General features: G+C 42.3%; 1 protein-coding gene across 1 annotated transcript in view; it reads left to right on the top strand.

Annotated features, from left to right (window-relative positions):
- Positions 1-22,503, top strand: part of Frem1 (FRAS1 related extracellular matrix 1) — a 148,672-nt gene that overhangs the window by 98,922 nt on the left and 27,247 nt on the right. Inside the window, exons 25-27 of the mRNA XM_028753636.1 lie at positions 9,695-10,106; positions 13,803-14,004; positions 14,957-15,101. Of these exons, the coding sequence (XP_028609469.1) occupies positions 9,695-10,106; positions 13,803-14,004; positions 14,957-15,101 (759 nt within the window). The remainder of the gene's footprint in view (positions 1-9,694; positions 10,107-13,802; positions 14,005-14,956; positions 15,102-22,503) is intronic.

The following is a 22,503-nucleotide window of genomic DNA, read 5'->3' as shown; positions in this document are numbered from 1 at the left end:
CAACATGTTCCTGTGACTATATCATAAATCACGTTGTCACAAAGTGGATCATATTTCCCCATAGAAACCGTGTTATAATTGGGGACTGTGCACCTGCTCAAGGATTCAGTATCAAATAAATCATGGGGATGAATAACGATCTGGGGTGAAAAGGCAAAGATACAACATTAATGCAAATCTGCATTCATTTAAAATGTGGAGGTTTGTTACTAGTCACACAAAGCAGGAGGAATTCTGAGGGCTCTAATAACAGTGGAGGCTAGCTGTGGGCATGTGGTTCTTCATAAAATCGGAGACCCGGGCCAGGAGCAAGGATCAGCCAATCTTGGATTAGCCATTGGATATTGATCCAGCTTTTACTTTTACCAGTTAGAGAGCATTAGTTTGTCTGCCATAGATACAGGACTATTGATCCCCAGTAAGATGTTCGCCACATCCATTTAACTTCTGGAGTGCACTGTAAAGTAACATAAGCATAGCAGACTCCTATATTATCCAGTGGGCTTTTACTATCTCACATGGGCTATAAAGGCACCTACATTTAAATCTCTTCTCTGTCATATTTCCCCTATCTAAATTCCTGCTGTGATGAACAGTCTGTCAGTAAGGGTGATGTTCCTTGCCATTTGAACTTTAAAAGTGATTTCTGAGGGCTGGACTAGATTAAGTCCAGTATTAAAGAACAACAACAATGAAAATGAAATACAGACCGATATGAACTAGTATTTCCCCTCTCGCATATGTGTGCTCATGTGGGGGTGATGCACATGTGTGTGCAAGTGCGTGTTCATATGGAAGACAGAGTACAACCCTGGGTGTCAATCTTCAAATGCCATCCACCTTGCTTTTGAGATAAGGTCTCTTCTTAGCCTTGATCTTGCACAGCAGGCCAGGCTGCTGGCCATGAGCTCAGGAAACTTCTTCCTATCTCTGCCTCCAGCATTTGGATAGCATGCCAGTACACTCAGGGGTTTTTGTTTGGTTTTGTTTTGTTTTTAAATGTAGGGCTCAAATCCAAGTCCTCATGCTTTCAGATCAAGCCCTTTACTAACTGATCCATCCCTTCTGTGCCCTCTTTCACTTTATAGATGTCCTAAAACAGGAAGATAATTATTTAATTGAGCAATATCTTTACTGAGTTTGTGCTTGACTACTGTTGTGCACTAATGAAAACATCAGAAGGGAGCGATTCCTCTTCTAGTTGGCTCTTGTGTTTAAGTTGCCATTGTGAAAGTACAGGTTCGGGGTCATTTATTGCCTTTGTGATTCACAGTGCAGTGAGCGTCATCACATTATATGGCTGCAAGTGTTACTGGTCCTTCTGTGAGACTGGAGAGTGCTCATTGTACTTGCCAATTAGGGCCATTGGGAGGTTCAAATGAATTAGGTCCGTGACGTGCACACAACAACGCTCAGAAACAGAGGGAAAATGGGGTTGGCACTATCTACCATTATTCTTACCCTGATGTTGCCATTGGTATAACATTATCTCCTTGGCTACCGTATCACCTTCCATCTTTGCAGGAGCAAATGTGATCATTGAAGAGTAAGGACATTCAGACAGGAGTGGTGCTTGCTCTTTCATATTTGAGAAGGAAACAGCTACTCCTTGGTCTAATGCATGTTTATCAGAACCAGGGCATTTGATTTTATACCCATTTCTGGGGCCTTTTGCTTCTCTCCATTCCTGTTTCTCTAGTTAATGCCTACAAGTCTGTCAGCTCCAGACATTAATGGCTGCTGGAGGAACACTGCAGTGAGCTGGCTGAAGAACCAGTGAGTGAATATAAACAGATATAGGCAAGAAAAGGTGAGCTGCTAAGATGGTGGAAACCTAAACCCAAATCCCTTACTACATACAGGACCATCACACATGGGAGCACCACATGTGGGAGCACCTCACTTGGGAGTACCTTACATGGGAGTATTATACATCCCAAATTCTTGGGCCTCATGACAGTTTTGGTAACTCTAATCTCAGCTGGAATCTGTCTTTTGAAAGGCTCTCCAAGAATCTGATACCTTAGGAACAGCATCCCCGAGCTGGCCTAATCCACTGCTTTGAGTGTCTTCTTGAGCCTCCATGAAAATTTCTAGAAGCCCTGCCAGGCCATCCTGTAGACAAAGGGAACTACTGGGCTCTTGGGTCCTCACCTGATTGTACTAACTGGACCTTCACTTCGTTTTGTTTCTTGATATTCTGTTTTCTGTTTGGTTTTTCATACCGGGTTTCTTTGAAGGTTTTCTTCAGCAGAAGTGTGTAGCCTGATTTCCTAGAGCCAGTGATTTTGGTTTCTAGCGCTACGAAGCTGAGAAATGGCGTGGGCTGGTGGAGGAGGGAGCTTCATGAGCAAAGGACTGGACGGTGAGAGGCCGGCCCTGCTGCCTCACTCACCCTTCTGCGTGGTTCCCGGAGACATCCCCAGTTGGTGTGGACGTTCTCTACCCACTCTTTATATTTAGTTTCCTCTTTTTAACAAAGAATATGAGTCCTCGTCTCTGCAGTCTTGGGGAACATCTACCCAGGACTTAAGAAATTGTTTTCTTGTTTATATTGTTGTAGCATTAGTGGAATTGACATTTTAATGCATAAGCATTTCTGGTTTTAGAGTTAAAAGGTTTCTTTCTAAGAACATTTATTTTATTGAAAAAAAATGTTGATGTAGAGCAGTGGTCACGACCCTGTTGGGGTCACATATCCGATATCCTGTATATCAGACATTTTCATTATGATTCATAACAGTAACGTCATTACAGTTATGAAAGCAGCAATGAAATACTTTTATGGTTGGGGGTCACCACGTGTGGCATGAATGAAGAGTGAGGAGAGAACGGCCACACCAACTGGGGATGTCTCAGGGAACCACAGAGAAGGGTGAGTGAGGCATGAGGAGCTGGATAACGTTGCAGCACTAGGAAGGCTGAGACCACTGCTGTAGAGCAGAATGGCAGTTTCAAGAGTGAAGGTAGTAAAGTCACGTGGTGAGATCACCAAGATGGCCTTTGAGTGACTCAGATTAGAAAACAGGGCCAGAGGGAGGAACATGAAAGGCAGAGAGCATCCATCCAGCCTAGTGCCTTCACTTACCTGAGGGGAAGCTTCTGTTGTCGGAATACCCACATTATCTGGGACAGGGCACTCTGTATGTCTTTCTTCCAGGCCTCTAGCCACCATCTTGAGAGTGATGTGGTTGTTATCAGTTTGTGCACAGAATCCTAAATTTCGAGAGACAAAGGCATCACCTGATTGATGTAACAACTGTGCATCCGGACTTCCTTGAGAACCAAGAGTTTATTACAAACGAAGTATTCTTTGCACTATACCTTTTTTTTTTGTAGCAAAAATTAGTGGAGACTCTGTTTGTGCGAAGGAAACCCTTCAATGTGTTGTTCTGATCTGGGGCCAGCAGTTTTACATATTTATAATGGAAGAGCCTCGCATCTGCCCAAGATCCACATTTTAATCTTGTCATTTCGCTCACCCAATCACAGGCTGCTGTGTTGTTTGTCAGGTGGCTCTAAACCAAAGCTGAGTGCCTGTTTTAATGAAAGTGTGATCATGGTGCTTTTTAAAAATTAAATATATGCAACCAATCTAATCACCCAAATTTATGTTGCTTGCTGTTAAATTTGGCAAGGAATTTGGCTGGGTAAAAGAAATGAATTCTATGGTAGAGAATTTTCCCTCTTTCTCTTTTTAATGTAGGATGTGGCAGCATTAATTAAATAGGGTTTAATGGTTGAATTTTACCTTCTGCAAAAATATTTTGTGAATCATAAATTTCCCCCGCATTGTTTGGTGCTGCTGGCCTGGAAGAGAGATTTGGCAGCCCACTCTAGGACAGATGACATGGAGCGATTAGCAAGCTGACTTCAGCTGCTGGCGGCTGGGTCCTGAAAGAACATGTTAATGTCCTCCATTTTGACATGCCGGCTGGACTTTTTTTTTTTTTTTCCTGAGGAGCTGGCACTATTTATGATTCCATTTTTATCTTTTAAATGCCATGACAGATGGCAGATTCTTCAGCCAACTCTATTGCCAGGAAATGCAGAAAGCTTGACAGCACTGTGGTAATGGTAAAATCAGACCAGGCAGACACCCTAGACAAACCTGAAGTCATCCCCTAAATTTTATGAGAATGCTGGGCATCCTGGCTGCATCTTTTTGCAGTGGGGTGGGGGAGTGGGAGGAGGGAATAACAAGGAAAATCAAACAAAATGGACCTGCAGACAGAACTAATACCTCCATAGGCTGGCCTCCTCACCTCAGGATGGACACCACTGACTTTCAGGTTATGTTTGCAGGGTTGCGAAGGGAGGCACGGTGAGTCTCTTTGCTCGCATTTTGCAGGCAGAAGCTCTGCTGCCCTTGTTTCATTACTGTGCTAGCCTTATTCTGATGGGACCATTCAAGCAGAACCATTCGCTCCGTCTCTCACCCTGGTTGATGCTCCTCTGCCAGTGAGTAGCTTTCATCATTACTCACGAAAGTGGAATGATGTATTTGATCCAGTCATGTTTAGAAATTGCATCTTTTTTCACCCCTGACTTATTAGCTTTAGGTCAATGCAGACAGCTGCTTCAGTGTCCCAGCTGGGAGCACTGGCCTCAGTAAATGTATTTCTTACTCTTCCATGGTCCCTGGCCTGCTCACCCTCATTCCCATCTGTTAGATGGCACATTGCCTATTTCCCAGGTGGTCAGATTCCCCAGCATCAGGCGGGGAGGGGTGTGAGAAGGACAGTATGGGTCAGGAGACAATTTCAGTGTCCTCCAAGAGGTCATGTTTTGCCTTGACACTGAGCTTGAAAGAGCTGTCTTTAAAGGATATTTTTCAGAACTGAGTCTCCGGTCAAATATTAAAAATGGCCACCTTGGAGCACCCAGCTCCCCTCTGTGGCTCACGCTGGACTGTCTCCCTCCTGATTTGTCTTACCTCCTTTTGCTTTCTTCTTCCTTTTCACCTGATATTTGACAGCCTTGTAATGGGGGCGCAAACTCCTTAACTCTACAGGTAATGCTAATATTAAAAATGCAGACCATGGCTGGGCAGTGGTGGCGCACGCCTTTAATCCCAGCACTTGGGAGGCAGAAGTAGGCAGATTTCTGAGTTTGAGGCCAGCCTGGTCTATGGAGTGAGTTCCAGGACAGCCAGAGCTATACAGAGAAACCCTGTCTTCAAACAAACAAACAAACAAACAAACAAAAACTGCAGATCGTGAGGGTGAGGAGATGGCTTAGTTGGTAAAATGCTTGCCATGCAGGCATGATGGCACACACCCGCAATCCTGGAGCTGGAGAGGTAATACAGACACATCCCTAGAGCTCACTGATTGCCCACTGTTGCCGAATTCATGAGCTCCAGATTCAGTAAAAGACCATACCAACAAACAAACAAACATAGAGAGCAATAATGGAAGATACCTGATGTCAACCTCTGACCTACACACTCGTACACACACGTACGCATGCACCCACATACACAAGGGCGCACACTCCACAGGGACACATACGTAGGGAATAGTCATTTCATTTGAGAAAGGGATTGGGCAGAATGGATGGTGTGAAGCATGTTTCAGAGGCATGAATGGGGGAAGAAGCCTTAAAGACGGGATGTGTGTGTGTGTGTGTGTGTGTGTGTGTGCCTCACTTCTTTCTTGTGTAACTACTTTGAGTCACTGGACAGAGCTAGAAGAGGGGGAAGTCACAGGGAAGAAGAGAATGAAGTCAGTCCTGTGAAGATCCTTGCCAGAGAGACAGAGCTCAGTGCTGCACCTCACAGCGCTTCTCCATTGATCTTTGAGGCTGTCCACAAAATTAACACACAGATATCTCTTCAAGTGTACTTGCTTTTCCATCAAAATTATTTGATGATACTTCATGTTCAGCCAAAGAAAATTTCCAATTTGTATATAACTTATTCATCAAAGAAAATATGATTGCCAAGATATATATATATATATATATATATATATATATATATACACATATACACATATATATTCTCCTGAACAACTCAGTATCTTTCTTCAAACTGTGCATACTGATGCTCCAGGGAAAATCACATTGTTTACAGACTTAGATTAGGGATATGTGAAATTTTTAAACTTTTTTATTTAGCTATTTTAATTTTGGGAACATCAATTGCTTTTCCATGTGTCACATCCTATTTTCCTTGTAGATAGTCTTTGTGACTTAGAAAGCTCAAAATCTTTAGTCTTCTTTCAACCTGAGAACTGTAATAACACCTAGCCTGGCAAGATATGTCCGTGGGCACAACAGTGGCACTAATGTTATGGTAGTAACCAGTTGCTTCCTGGTTGGATTTAAGTCTCACTTCACAAGATAAAATGAATGCTCAGTACAATTAATGGAGTCCAAAATCATGGCTGGCAAGGTCATAGGCCCTAGGGGAAAACTTAATAAAGTTTATTAATGGATAAAGGTTGTTAAATGGATATAGTAATAAAATTTTCCATAAGTTCTCATCTTATTACTGATAACTGATTTAAACTCCCTCAAAGAGCACATTTTATATGGATTCTGTTAGGAAACAGAAAGACTTTTCACTTTAGAAATGGCAGAATAGACTGTTAGTGCATCTTTCAGTCCTCATCAGAGACCTCCACCCCCACCCCACCCCCAGTAAATGGTGATGTTACAGATCTGCAACAGGTCAATGTGTAGAAAACAAAAGGCCAAGGAGAGCTCCAAATGATATCATTTGGATATTAACATCATCCCTTTCACCCTATGGCTTGGGCCTCATCAGCACAGCATGGGGCAGAAAGATGGAGAGAGCCAGTAGTGGTGGGAAGATGGCAGGAAAACATTATTTGCCAGACATGACAGGGTCATTGCAGAGATGCACTCTCAGCAGCTGTGACTGATTGTGTTAAGACCAAACCAGGTGTAATAGCAGCATGGGTGTGGATGGGCTTATGTAGAACCACGCCTAGCTAAGGAGCTGTTAGGACCGATGGCTGCTGAAGGATAGGCAGTCACTTTTCATTAGGGATGGGACCTAAGAAGCTTCCCATTCTTCAGTAGATTTTCCTACACCTATGTACAAGTGAACTTAATTGAGTTTTTTGTTTTTGTTTGTTTGTTTGTTTGTTTTTTGGTAGCACATGAAGTTGGGAGAGAAAAGTAGTAGAGGGCTAGTAGAAAAATTGGAGGAGAAAGAGGGGAAGAGGATAGATTTGAGCATGTATAAAATTATCAAACAAACAAAACCTTTAAGCATAATCTTCAAAGCAAAATCTGCACTCAGCCAAGCCTATCTCCCTTGACTTTTTGCTAAGTATGCTTCTCCCTGAGTCCTTTGCCCCAGGAAGGCTGGTTTCACCTCTTGGCTTCAGGTTCCTTCCTGGCCAGAAGTAAATCATCTGCACTCAAATCCTGGAGCACAAGAGCCAATTCAGGGGACAAGGAATTTCCTGATCAAATACGCCAGATTTGTAAAATAAATGTGATGCTTTCTCTAGTTAAAAGAGAGGGCTTTTGTATGATTTAATGTTATATTCCAGTAAAATATGCTATTACAAATTTTCACATCAATATAAACATACTCCATATATTCTTGCTCCAGTGGAATTTGCATCCTGCATATATATTCCAGCACCCATGAGTGAAGAGACACTGTTAAGAAACAACTCTGAGTAGGTCTTAGTACATTCATTCCTTTGGTCTGTGGTAAATTTGTCAATCTCTTTTGATAGCAGTAAATTTCTAACTTTTCAGAGTTCTAATATTGTGCCTTATTTATATAAATAAGTTCAAACTCTCTTTTACCTTCAAACACAATGGCCAAAAGCAGGTAAGGGAAAGGATTTATTTGACTTATACTTCATGATTGAGGGAAATCAGTGCAGAAATACAACCAGAAACTTGAAGCATGCTACTCCCTTTACTGGCTTACTCTAACAGACTCATAGTTAGCTGGCTTTATTATACAGTTTAGGATCACCTGCTCAGGGAATGGTGCCGCCCACAGTTGGCTAAACTCTCCTACATCAATTTACAATTATGCCAATCTCCAACAAACATGCTCACAATCCAGTCTGATTTGGACAACCTATTGATGGAGACTCCCTTCTTAGGTGATTCTAGGCTCTGTCAAGTTGACAGCTAATGATAACTAGGACAGTTCATGATATTATTAAGTTTCTTTGCAATGGAAACAAAATGTTGAAACATTATCAAAAACCAGTGTTACTATGTGACTGATCGCATTGAATAGAATAGCACTAGTGATTGACGTAAGGAAAACATGCTCAAGATTGTAAGAAAGGTCTACTGACCCCAACTGGGTGTCGTTTCTACTTTCTCTTCAAAGTTGGACATTGGTACTTAGGAACTACGACTCTTGATTTGTGTGTGTGGAAGGGTGGGGAATTGTTAAGTTACTGTTTGAAAACTTTGTAAGAACAGTGTGCAGAGAAAATAATCTGAGTTCTAGTGCTAACTCTTATCTACCTGTCCATGCCCTCTACTAGGTTTCTAAAGGATCCTTGTTTATCATCAATACCTACCTACCTCAAAGGAAGCAGGTGCAGAAAAGCACATGTAGATTCTAAGAGGTTAGAGTCTCACAGAATACCGTGGAGCTGAGTGGTATCTCATATTTTTCTGGCCTATTCTCTCATCTTACAAAAATATGACAAGTAGTCCCAGAAAGGAAAGTGAGCTAGATAAGATAACATGGCTGGATAATGTGACCTTCCTTTTACAAACTTTACCAATGTTCTCACAAACACTGCTGCCAGATGCAGAAGTGCACATCTGCAATCCCAGCATTCCTATGGTGACATAGGAGCTAGAGACATGAGGATCCCTGGAATCTTAGGGGTGGAGAGCTGGGGGTACAGCTAGCCTGTCATATACAGCTGCAGACAACAGATCTTGTTTCAAATAAACTGAAGGTAAGACCTGATGTGCAAATTATCCACTGACTCTGCCCATGTGCTGTGACATACACACACACACACACACACACACACACACACACAGACAGAGAAAGAGAGAGAGAGAGAGAGAGAGAGAGAGAGAGAGAGAGAGAGAGAAAGTGAAACAGACAGACTTTTTTTTATTTTGTGGAGGTTTTTTGTTTTCTTTTCTTTTTGTTTTTTGGGGTTTTTTTGTTTTGTTTTCAGAAATAAAAATGATGTTTGGGAATATAGCACAGTGGTAGAGCACTATACTAACACATGTAAAGCTCTGGGTTCGATACCCAGTACTGGAAAAAAGCATGAAAATATACAAATTAGACTAAATTTTCCTATTCAGTGTCTCATTATACTGGGGTCTTTAAAGTTCTGTTTTCTACATTCCATGTAGTAATATATAAAAATATATTGCTGCAATATTAAAAATATATGAGCACACACTAGCTACTCACACAATGGGCCCAGTTGGACAGGAAATTCTTGTTTGGGACAAAAGATTACACTGAGCTTGCCTGCTTCATCACAGGAGGGACAACAATGATGTTGGGAAAATATTCTTGGATGTAGCATGGTCGTTGTGTATATTGCCTAGCAACTGGGTTAATAACAGAAGGAATCCTATCTCTTCTTTTCCCTTTGAGTGTCAATGTGGTATGTCCTGTAGTAAAGGCGTGTGTTATCATCTCATTCCAGTCGATGGGGACACAAGAGCCCATGCTGAAGGCTGCCTTGCCTCTCTTTGCCAGATTTACCATCAGCAATGGACTGCAGACCCAGCATGGGGTGTTTGAGATCACACTGCAGACTGTGGACAGCGCCTTGCCTGTGCTGACCAAGAACAAAAGGCTGAGGTTAGCCGAAGGGGCTGTGGGCCTACTGTCTGTTGATCACCTTCAGCTGACTGACCCCGACACACCTCCAGAGAACCTAACTTTCTTTCTGGCCCAGCTCCCACGACATGGGTACCTCTACCTGAGAGGGAAAGTACTTGAACACAATTTCACCCAGCGAGATGTGGACAGCAGGGATGTAGCCTACCAGCACTCAGGAGGCGGCACACAGGAGGACTGCTTTACTTTCTTAGCCACAGACCGGAAGAACCAAGGCTTTGTTGTGGATGGGAAAGTTCAGAAAGAGCCTGTTCGCTTCACTATCCAGGCAAGTACAGCAGGCACATAGTTTGTGCCAGAGATGAGAGGAGAATTTCCTTACTTCTGCTCACCTGGCATTAAGGCCCAGGCAGCAGCATGCCAGGTCATCTGTCTGATTGTGCAGAGAGCTAACCTTAAGAATGGGGAGGGGGGGAGTGCAGGAAGGAACAAAATCATGGGTCTTAGATTCGGGAAAATTTAGATTTGAATTTCTGTTTTGCCATTTATTATCTGTGAAACCTAAAATGAGCCCTTTGGCTCCTCCTGTCTTAGTTATTGCACTGTTGCTATGAAAGGGACACCATGATCAAGGCAGAAGAAAGCGTTTTACTGGGGGCTTGATTACAACTTCAAAGGGTTAGTCCATGGCTGTCATGGTGGGGATCACGGCAACAGGCAGGCATGGTCCTGGAGCAGTAGCTGAGAGCTTATATCCTGACCCACAAGCTCTTGGCAGAGAGTAAGACAGAGTCTCGCATGGACTTTTGAAACTTCCAAGCCCACACCTCCAACAAGCACACGCCTCCTAATCCTTCCTAAGCAGTCCACCAACTGGGGACTAAGCGTTCAAATACATGGGCCTGTGAGGCTGGTCTCATTCAAACTACCACATCTAATTTTTGAAAAGCATGACTGCAGACTGTAGTGGCAATTAAATAAGATTAGGCCATCTGAGGCACTATCACATTCCCTGAGACATGTTTGAGGTATGTACTAGACATTTGTGATGATAATCGTGCCTTTAGGATTCTGCTTACTCAGGCATTGTAACTTACAAGGCTGCATCAGTATCACCCAGGAGCTGGTGACGGCGATAACAGCAGCAGCAGCTACGGATACCTCTTTCTCACTTTTAATTCCTAGACAGTTTAATATATAAACTGTATAATGAATCTCAATTATTCCCATTCCCTATTCTCCATTTCATCCCTCCCCCCCCCCCGCCCTCTACTGAAACCATTCTTCAACATCTTCTTCGTGTGTGTGAGACCCACGGAGTTTGGTAGAGGTTATTAGCTGGAACACGAGGAATATAGCAACAGCTACATCACTGAAGAAAACAATGCTCTCTTCTCCAGCAGCCATTAACTGTCAGTAGGACTACGGGGAGCGGTGGTGGAGTTTTGTGATCCCTCCTGTACTCGTGATGAAACGTGGATGGACCCAGTCTTGTGCAAAGCACCAGCTGAGTGCTGTGGCCCTGTCATATCTACATGCCTTTTTTACAGTCCATCTCTTCTAACTCTTACATGCTTTGCATGCTTCTAAAATGGTTGTCTGAAGATCAGAGCTACTTTGCATAAATCTCATTTGATTCTCATAAACATTTTATGTGGTAGGTTTTATTGTCTAAATTTTTTATACACGAAGAAACAGAGTATCAGAAGTTAAATAATTTGATCAAAGACGTCAAGTCTGTTTGATTCCAAATCCTCTGTCCTTCCTATGGCTCCAGACGGCCACATTTGGAGACTCTCAACAATTCTTGGAGGGCAGAGTGTTTTTCGTCTTTTAGTCAAAACACATCAAGTATGTTCTGGCTCTCAGAACCCTTACACGTACACTTCTTGGATGGAGTTCACTCTGTTCCACACACTTCAACCAACAGCAACAAAGATGCAATTTTGTCTCTACTTCAGGATACCCTCTGACTAGTGAGATACTATTTTCTCCTTGTTCTTTAGCCTCTGCATATAGTATTCATATATCTCTGTGGATTGACAATACAGATCAATAGAATGTGAGAGACAGAAAGTTTGTGTCTGTGAAAGACAGAGGGGCACGTAGGCACAAGTTGATTTAGGAATCATATCATGCTATTACAGATCTCGGCACGCTCAAGATGTACTATGCAAGCAAGCCAGTAAACTAAAACTGGCAGCCAAGGTGATACTGTAGCCTTGGTTCTAAAAGGGGTCGAGAGATAAAGCTCTTATTTCTTTGAGGGAACCCCAGTCTTTCTCTTTGGACTAGCAATGGACTGGATAAGGCTCACGCAGTCTACATTATGTAGTCAGTCCAGGCCTGTGGCCTAGAGCACTAGTCACAGAATTAACGTTCAGGGTCTCTGGGCATGGATGAGTCTCTGGCACTGTGAAGGCAGCAGATTCTTAGGAGATGGTGTTGATGTCATCAATACACAGGCACTGCAGTGTCTCCTGAAAAAAATGCTTTTCTGGATGTGTTTCCTGAAAGTTTCTAAGAGTTACAAATTCTACATGTAGACACGGCTGCTTCCTGTCTGTACTCCAGAGGTGGAAATGGGGGTGGAGCAGAGAGAATGTGTTAGAACTAAAACAGATCTCTCCACCATGGTGCTCCTCTGACAGTGAAGTATTCTAAGAGTTTGTTCCTTCTCTGAAGTTGTGAAGGCTCTGTTAGGTTTGGTAAAGCTTCGTTTTCATTACAAATGTCAGCTATCCCTTGTGCAAACAAATAAACAAACAATCCAACCTTGTACTAAACACTTACAGAGAAAGCCTATGTTTTTTCTTTGACCCCAAATTTCCTTGACCCCCTGGTCCCTCAGAGCAGAGAGGTCAAGCAAAGTTTTATGAAGCAGCTGGCCCTGCCAGCAATGTAGGAGAAAAGACACTCCCAGTGTCTTGCTTCCAAGAGTTGTTTTGTCAAGACAATACAGTATTTCTTGACTGCCACCAAATAATACGCTGACCGAGGTAAGTAACTCAAGCATGGATCAACAGGTTCTGTGTGGTGCTAAGAGTAACCATGAATAACCAAGGGAAAAGTTGATGGATGGAAGAACTAAAAATAATAGGTAGGTAGGTAGGTAGGTAGGTAGGTAGATAGGTAGATAGGTAGATAGGTAGATAGGTAGATAGGTAGGTAAGTAGGTAGGTAGGTAGGTAGGTAGGGGTTTGCTAGTTCAGCTAATCTGGCAGGCCAGCTTGCCCCCAGGGAATTCCATCTCTGCCACAGCCACTACCCTTAAATATCTTAGTCCGTTCATTGAGTCCAGTGGTCTTCAGCCTTAGTAGAACAGTACACAGTCTAATGATGATCACTTTTGTAATTTTTATAGTAAGCTATTTCAGTTTTTCTGTTCAACACTTTTGGCATTTGGGCAAAGGCATGTGGACAAGGTCTTTGGCATTTGTAAATACCTAGGATTCTGCTTATGTATTTCATTAAACACAGCAAATCTTTCTGTCGGGCTAACATTAAATTTGCAGTGTAATTCTTGGGTCATTTTTAGCATATTCCATGATTCCGTGTGCTTCTGCTATGGTTCAGGCCTAGTGCCATGTGCAAGAGTGGGCATTGGGTGGGAAGATACAGTATTTCCCTTCATAAAACTACTATTTTTAAGGAAAGTCAGACACGAGACATCATAAATCTGGGTGAAGGATTCTGATGGAAAGCAAGTCTCTGTATTTGTTAGGATAGGGTGAACAAGACAGGCTTTGGCAGGAATCAACAGATAAGGATTCTTCTAAGTGATCCCTAAATTGAGGATCCGGAAATCTTTTCCAAACCAGGTCTTTCACCACTTATGTGGTAAATGTTTACAGGATAGCTGTTTACAATTAACGGGGTAAATCGATGAACTATTTCATAGGCTCATACAATTTATTTTGGAGAGGGGATTTTTGTTGTATTATTTCTAGCCATTGTTCAACTCTGAAAGCCCTGGGTAGTACAGGGAGAGAAGTCCTTGTGTAATGTTCCATTGATGACTCAGGTGGACCAGCTGGACAAGGCAGCGCCCCAGATCACACACTTGCACTCCCCTTCTCAAGTGGGGCTCTTGAAAAATGGCTGCTATGGGATTTACATCACTTCCCACGTGCTGAAGGCGTCGGACCCTGACACAGAGGATGACCAGATCATCTTTAAGATTTTACGAGGCCCATTGCACGGACGTCTAGAGAACACAACAACAGGTTCGTTTTATCTTTTTTTGGGGGGGGTACCTTCCATCTAAATCCTTGTAATTCTTCATTTTAAACTACTGCTTGCTGGCAGGGCTAGAGAGTAACTCACTTAAGTGTAGGTAGGCACATTTGGTGAGTGCTCCCTAGGGCTTGTGGATATAGACTTAGTTTATAAATCAATATTGTTGCTAATAGGGGTTTGAAGCTGAATCTTCTAAATTCATCTTCATAAGGAGAAACAGTTCCTAACACACAGCAGCTGAACTCTTCACTGATTTGTTGTTGTTTTATTTTATTTTCGTGTTATGTTATATTCAGAACACAGTGCCAGGATGAGACTGATTTTTGAGACTAATTTCTTTCTCTTAGTATGAACCCTCAATTATATCAGCTCCTTTAAAATAAAGTCTGTTTTCTCCCCTAATGGTTTTGCTAAATTTTACAGTATTTCTTCTTCAGGAAGGCAATGATCACAACGCCTCCTTCAACAGGATGGCAGAGGTGATGGGTATTGTTAACTCCCTATTCCCTTTCTCTTTAGTTTAGTATTGTAAGGCAAATATCTCTGAAGCAAAGCAAACTGGAAGATGAATATGAGCCATCACGTTTGAATCTGAACATAGCTACAATAATGTTAATTTTCCTTAAATGGATATCACCTTTTTTTTTTAAACAGGTAGCCCAGGCTGGCCTCAAATTTGATATGTAGTTGAAGATGGCCTTTAACTTTTGATTGTTCTTCCTCTATATCTCAAGTGTTAAGATTCCAGGTGCATGTCGGCCTGCAGGGGTTTGGGTGTATTCCGTGCATGCTAGGCAAGCACTACCGCCTGAATAGAATCTCCAGCCTGGCACTCTGTTCCTTAAATCTGTTTCATACAAAGCAGCTGTGTGGTTTTACCAATTCTCAAGTGATGTTTGATTTGATTACCCATGAGATTCATCTATGTCTTGCTTGTAGGTGAATTCATCCACGAGCGATTTAGCCAGAAGGACTTAAGCAGTAAGACCATCCTTTACATCATAAACCCTTCTTTGCAAGTGGATTCAGATATCCTGGAATTTCAGGCCATGGACCCCGCAGGGAACACTGCCACTCCCCAGAGGTAGCTTTCGATTATTCACTGGTTCTACACGTCACGTTTATCCGATTAAGAACGTGAAATAATCTTTTCCAAACCAGGTCTTTCACCATTTATAGGGTAAATGTTTACAGGATAGCTATTTACAATTAACAGGGTAAATTGATGAACTATTTTATAGGCCCATACAATTTATTTTGGAGAGGAGATTTCTGTTGTATTATTTCTAGAAAAGCCAGTAGTTTTCAGATTATAAAAGATTAAGCCAACAGCATCCTTTTTATCGCGGTTGTAAATGTATCCCCTTTCACACCCTGGGAAGTTGCTGTTGGAGGGCTTTCAGGACTGAGCTCAAAGCCTGTGTATACATGCTGCAGCCAGAGGTCACTCTAGGACTGTGTTAGTCACGACTGGCTTCTGAACCGTGGGGTGGGTGGGGATGGAGGTGGGGGTGGGATGAAGTAGGAAGGAACAGCCAAATATATTCTTTCTTACAAAAAAAAAAAAGAGAAAGAAAACACATGCCTCTTCAAGTTAACAAACCTTATAGGCAAGAAGAAACAAAAATAGACTCGAGGGGATATTAAGTGATATTTATAAATACAAATATATATATATGATGTAGGATACTCACCATAACAAGAACAAATCTGCAATATTAACAAGATTAACAGAGCAAGATAATTTCAGTGACTGTGCCTCCTTTCCAGATGCTTCTTGGATATAGACCTTGAATAATTTACTGGCTGACAGATGGTCACAATGAAGGTCCAGCCTTCCATTTCTTGTGCTGCATTAGTTTCTGTTATTTACTGCCTTCCCCAGACGCCTCAGAGAAAATTTAATTCGTTCTAAATTTTGAATTCACCATATCTGAGACATATAAAATAGCATAAATGAGCACAACCCTACTATGCTCCCTCTATGTCGAAATGTGGGCCGGGAAGAGAAACTCTTGAGAAAAATGATCTCCCTGCTGTTTTTTTCTTTTCCTCATTCTGTAGTGTAGTTTCACCACTCGCCAGCAGAGGTTGCTATAGTCATTGTTAGCAAAACCGGCATCCAGTCTCAGAAACGTGTTCTGAGGCTACTTCCCTTATCTGTTCAAGTGCAGTTCTTCAACCAGTCTATTAAATAACCCCACAGATGTTGGTCCCATGGCTACTGTATGCCAGGCTCACAGCACTGGGTGTTAGGGAACAGGTACAAACAAGGAAGACCAGGTACTTGCACTTAAAATCCTGAAGCGGGAAACTAAAACAAATGTTCCCCACCCATTAAACTGCCTCTGCCTAAGGGAAATGATTCCTGGAGGTCACAGTCTAAAGAATGGATAGTGGTAACTTACCTTTAAAAAAAGAAAGAAAGAAAAGAAAAAAAAACTTTATTTTTAAGAAAAACAGTTAACTACTGTTGCAATTAACAAGTTGACGTCACTCAGCCTTATAGTCTTTTAAAAGTGGTTCTACTGAAATGCACAGTATTGATCAGATTTTCCCCTCAGTGAGTGCAAACCTTTGTCCCTCCGTGTGCCAGACTGCATGGTGTGGGTGACAGAATTTTCCCCCAGCTCACTAGGTTTCCTCACACACGCACCCTTCACATGCCTTATTGTTAGCAGCAAGGGCATCCCTTCACAGAGCTGCTCTATGTTTTTAGGTAACCATGAAAGTTGCTTATGCAAGTCACAGTAGAGTCTACATCACGTAGTTAGCAGAGCTGTGGCTTCCCTGGAGGCTGGTTTAGACTGGCATAGGCATCCTCGTTCAGAGATCTCTTTCTACAGGTTCGTGCTGGAGATGTCCCTATCATCTGGAAATGGCTAGAACCCATGAAGAACGATGCCTGCAGACAGATACTACAAAAATAACTCAGATTTGGTTCTAACAGCCTGTATGTTATTTTGTTTTGAGTGGATACAAGGAGTAGAAACTGCTATGAATTTGTCTCAGTATGTGAGTGGAATAGTTGTGCCCAAGTAGGTTTTTTTTTCTCTTTCCTGAAACTAAGCACACATTTTTCTGATAACAAAGGGAGGTGTGTGTTCAGCCCTGATCACCTGGAGTTTATTTCCGGATCCAGCTCTTAAGAGCTGTCTTCTGACCTCTACACACACACACACACACACACACACACACACACACACACACACACACACACCAGGGGCAGGAGAGGGAGAAAATTCTAAATAGTGTTTTGTCTTCACAAAACAACCAGCAAGAGCCTACTTACACACACAACCTGAATCACGGGCATTTCTAATTTCATTATTTTTAGCTCTATTTAATGTCATCCAGTCATTGAAACTGTCATAATGCAGAACTTGCAGGCAAGGAGATGGAGGCACAGGGCTGGAGAGACTTACACACGTGTGCAGCTGGTTAATGTGGTAGCTGAGATTCAGCCCTCATTAGCCCATGTGGCCTGACACCCTGCTCTGTCCCTTTGTCCTTCCTCAATGCTAGCTTTCCCGGTTTTCTTTCCCAGTAGGTATTGGCCATTCAAACTGCAAGAAAGAGGAATATTTACCCATTAAGAACCTTAAGGTTTGCCCCTTTTCTTTTTGTATGTGAAAATGTGACAGGTAACTGTCGACGTTTGAGTGGTCTCCATACCTAATGTCCTGGGGATGTAGTATAGATAATTATCCTTGGACCTGGAGTTGAACAGGCCTGAACTCTGGTTTCACCACTGAGTGACTGTTCACAACAGCTTTCTGATATGTACAATGGGGAATCGTTATAGTTACTTTAGATAAACATGTGAGGTCCAATATATGGAAGAATCTTGTGTTTCAGTTCTTAGCAAATGCATCTCGAGGTCCTTACTGGTAGTATTAATTCCCCTGAGTATTTATGTTAATTCAATGGACTGTTTAGAGAAATATTTGGTGGATCAAAGCCTATCAGTAATTAGATATTGATTTTAGGGTTATTCACAAAGCCAACAGTCCATACGGTTATTCACAATAAGCTAAACACCGTGCTTTGCTATTGTGCTTTCTATGCGTTATTAGTTCCGAGAGATCAATAGATGTTCTCTTTCATCAGACATGGGAAAGTTTGGTCTGGGTGAGGTTAATCACGTTACCAGCAGCTGGCTAGTTGGTGAGTGTGTTGAATTATATCACATCAAAGCTGATCACTGCTGGGCGGTGGTGGCGCACGCCTTTAATCCCAGCACTTGGGAGGCAGAGGCAGGCAGATTTCTGAGTTCGAGGCCAGCCTGGTCTACAGAGTGAGTTCCAGGACAGCCAGGACTAAACAGAGAAACCCTGTCTCGAAAAACCAAACCAAAACAAAAGAAAAACCAAAAAAAAAAAAAAAAAAAAGCTGATCTCATTAGTGAGAAGCTATGAGAGGGTTCATTATGTAGCTCACCTCAACAGGCCAGAGAGCAACCCACCCCCACTCCAGGGTAGTGCAGGTAACCATTTGTCATGGAAAGCATTTGGAAGACACTGCCATAATTAGAAGCTATTTTATAACACTGAAATCCATGGATGTTTGCCTCAAGATTTAGATTTGGCTAAGTGCCTAAATTCTAGGCAGCATGTTAGATGCTTAAAAACACAATCCTCCAAAGATAATAAGGAAATTAGACTCCAAGCATTGAAGTAACTATCTCTGTGCCAGTGGAAGAGTGGCCACCGAATGTGAGCCCTGACATCCAGATCTCAGCATAGCTCTTACTGATTCTGACTCATTCACAAGCTTGTTCTGTTCTCTGGCTCAACTTGACCATGCAAATGAGCTACAGAGCCTAGGCAAGGTACACAGGGCCCATAGCGCTCATTGAAAACACCTCTGTAGACCAGAGAATGAAGCCAATATACACCAATGTGATTTTCTTAGCACATGTTCCATGTGGACTTCTTTATGAGAGAGAGAGAGAGAGAGAGAGAGAGAGAGAGAGAGAGAGAGAGAGAGACACCATGGCCCTTCACAATCGATCGTTTCTCTGATCACTGATTCTTGTCCTCTTGAGCAACTGCACCCAGCTGTTCTGTTACTCAGTCTTGGCCCCAGAAGGGAAAAGTCAAAAGAAATGTAAAGAGAAAGGAATTTCTGTCGGGCAAACTTTAAAACAGTTAAACTGCTTTTATGAAACACCTTGTAAGGGGAGAGGTTGAAGTCATTTGCTCACTAATGCCTGCACGTTGTCTACAGCCCAGAGTTAACATGCTTATCCCCAGTCTAGAGCTACAGAAAGCACAGAGGAAGGGAAAGACGATGGCACTTATTAAGCACCCACTGAGTACAGGTGCTTTGTACACATTAACTAATTTTAATTTTAATGATTTGACATGTGTGTAATTCTCCTCATTTTAAGATAATGAAAACTGAAGCCTAGAGAGCCAGAAGAACTGACCACATTCCCACACTAATGAATGCTTGTAAGGTGTACCCGACTCCAAAGGGCTTGTTTGTTCCACTCACTGTGCTGCCTCTTGGCTAACCACTCCCCATTATCAAGAGAAAATGAAAACTGGGAAACACAGGTGTTCGAAGTATGAGGTTATCAGGCTTAATAGCACCATCTCTGAATTGATAAAACCTTAGAATGCTTAGAAAAATATATTTTAGCATTTCAGCTTTCTGAAGTCAGATGCTACTTGATTTTTAAGTGACAATCTAGTTATAGGAGTAATGACCTAATCACAATTTTAGCTTCTCTGAAACCCGTTACTGAGAAGCTCGCCGTACTTAATGAGCACTCGTGGATGTTCATTAACTCCTTTGAAGGGTGACTTGCCTTTAGTATGCTTTGAGAAGTGAAGAAACCGAGGCACGAAGAGGCTGAAGCACTGCTATTAACCTAGATTTCTGTCCCAGATCCCAAACTGATGTCCTGACTCTGAGTGTTTCTTTCCGTTTGTTTCTCCTTCATATACACAAGTCAAATAGCTACAAAATAAAATACCAAAAGCACAATTTTTTTTTTAAATTGTAGAGCAAGCTCTCTCACCATTGACAACACTTTTGGCATCTAGGAAAGCATAATTCTTTGCCATAGGCCAATGTCCTGTGCGTAGCTGCTAAGCAGCGCCTCTAGCTAGTTCCACCTACCAAGTGCCTGGACCACCCTTCTGCTGCTTGTGACAGTCAACAGTGTCTTCAGATATGTCTAGTGTTGAGAACTACAATATGCCTTAAAGAATAATATACATGTCAGTTAAGAAACAATGCTTTAGAGCATACGTGGGTAGATCTGTGGCTCCTGTAACATACGTAGCAGAGGACTGCCTTGTTGTGTCTAGTGGGGAACCGATGCTCTTAATCTTGTAGAAACCTGATGCCCCAGGGAAGGGGGATGCTAGCAGGGTGAGGGAAGTGTGTGGATGGGTGAGGGAGCACCCTCTCAGAAGCAAAGAGGAGGGGAGGAGGGGGAAAGAACTCATGAAGGGGGGGACCAGGAGGGAGGCAACATTTGGAATGTAAATAAAAAAATTAACATTTTGGGGGGTTTAAAAAGAAAGGAATCACATATTGGAAGATCAGGAAAAATAAAAAAAAGAGTGTCTTGCTGATAGACACGTCTATTGCCATCTTTCTCTCTAATGAGGTCGGAATAATGGACGGCTAAAGAGGTTCAGAGTACACTGGGGTTATAAAGAACATGCCAGAATTATTTTCAAGGTGTATAAAGATGCTAATGTTGCTGGAAAAGGACATCTCAGCTCAGGAAACAGCACAGTGAACAGATAGTTGCAGGGTGACCTTTGCTACTTTTTGACTTCCATACTCTTCAAGTTGAGTTGCTGTACATGGCGAAGCAAAGGCTGCTCCCATGGAGCATGCTCAGTACCAAAGCATCTAGATGGTGTGTGATGCATGAAAACATAAACCAGGATAAGGATGATTGAAGAAAATTAAACTTTGGCAAAGAATCTGCAATGTTAACTGAGGTGTCCAAACACCTTTTTTTTTTTTTTTTTTTTTTTTTTGTATGTCTGACTACTTCAAGTTACTGACTGGCAGAGGGACCAGCGTAATTCAGCTTCAATGTCTTCTGTTTCCAAACGTGGTTCTTGAAGACCAAAATTTAGCTTTTGCTTAGAACAGCTCCCCTGCTCTGCCGAGTATCTCCAGACTGGTAGCTCCCAGAGGAAGGTGCCTTGCTTCCCAGGGGTCATCTGAAAAGTTTGGACATAGTTTTGACGGCTGTTAGCAGGGTAAAGTACAAATCTATTCCCACTGTGGTGATGGGGCTATACCTTTCAGAGTCCAGGCTGCCACCCCATAGCAAAGAATGCTTGACTCTGACATCAGCAGTGTGAGGTGGAGAAGCCCTGGTATAGGAGCTCCTGCCCATCAACTTAAAAGGTTCACTAGATGTGTTTAACACAAGGTACCTTGTTAGTCGTTATCTCTGCTCACAGAATGCACTCTACTCACTACCAAGAAGAGGGTCCCTTAGATGTGAAGACATCAATCCAGCCTTATCTACACAGTGCCTACATACACAGAACTTGCAGATTGTTCTTATAGGTTCCTACATCTGAATGTCTACCCAATACCAAACCTACAGTCATGTGGATTCCTACGGCGGGGGGAGTGGATTGCAAAGCAGTTGGCTACATCGTGTATTTTTTTCTCCATGTATTTGCACAGAGTTTAAGAATAGAAGGAGCTTTGCAAATACATTACTGCAAAAAAAAAAAAAAAAGGATTTCACATTCAGAACACATTGCATGTACCCTGTGGGTATAGGAGGCTTTATTTTTAAAAATAGTTTTTCTGGAAAATCTATAGCCTGGGTTAAGTTTCACACTTTTCAACAGATTATTATTACTTATGGTGATTAGTTTTAAGAAAACTAAATAGAGGACATTGTTTGGTGGCAGTCTTTTTTTTTTTTAATAGGCTGATCAAACGGCTGATTTTAATTTTTTCACACAGAGATTATAAACACATAGAGGCAAGATGTGGGGAAGAGGATGACGCAGGAACGTAGGTGTTCTCATGGGGAGTACAGATCTCTTCCAGAACAGGGTATCAGCTGGGTGAAGAAGCAGGGAACAGGTCACATATGACTCTGTCTATGATTCACTTGTTTCTATCTAAGCTGGTACTATCCACCAAGCTACCTATCCACAAGGTCTATGACTACTAGTTCTTATCCAGGCTGGTGAATTTTTAGTGGTAGTCTTAACCTACAGACATCATGCTAATTCAGAAGGTTCATCTGAAAAATACATGTACACACTCCCAAACACTGAGAGTCTTTGTGCTTTAGAGTTTGTGCTCTAAATTGTTCCCTTCTTTATGTAGATCAGCAACCACATTGCACTGAGTGTTAGACAGTAAGGCTATGGAGTCTGTATGAGGGCACTGATTCCTGCTTACGTTGCTTAGTATAAGCAACGGGTGGAACTGCAGAACTCAGCTTTGGAACTCACTTGACTCTTAGGACACTTAGCTCA

The sequence above is a fragment of the Grammomys surdaster genome, unplaced genomic scaffold (assembly GCF_004785775.1).
Source record: "Grammomys surdaster isolate TR1022 unplaced genomic scaffold, NIH_TR_1.0 125951, whole genome shotgun sequence".
Classification (NCBI taxonomy): domain Eukaryota; kingdom Metazoa; phylum Chordata; class Mammalia; order Rodentia; family Muridae; genus Grammomys; species Grammomys surdaster.
This window is presented reverse-complemented; position numbering and strand designations above follow the sequence as displayed.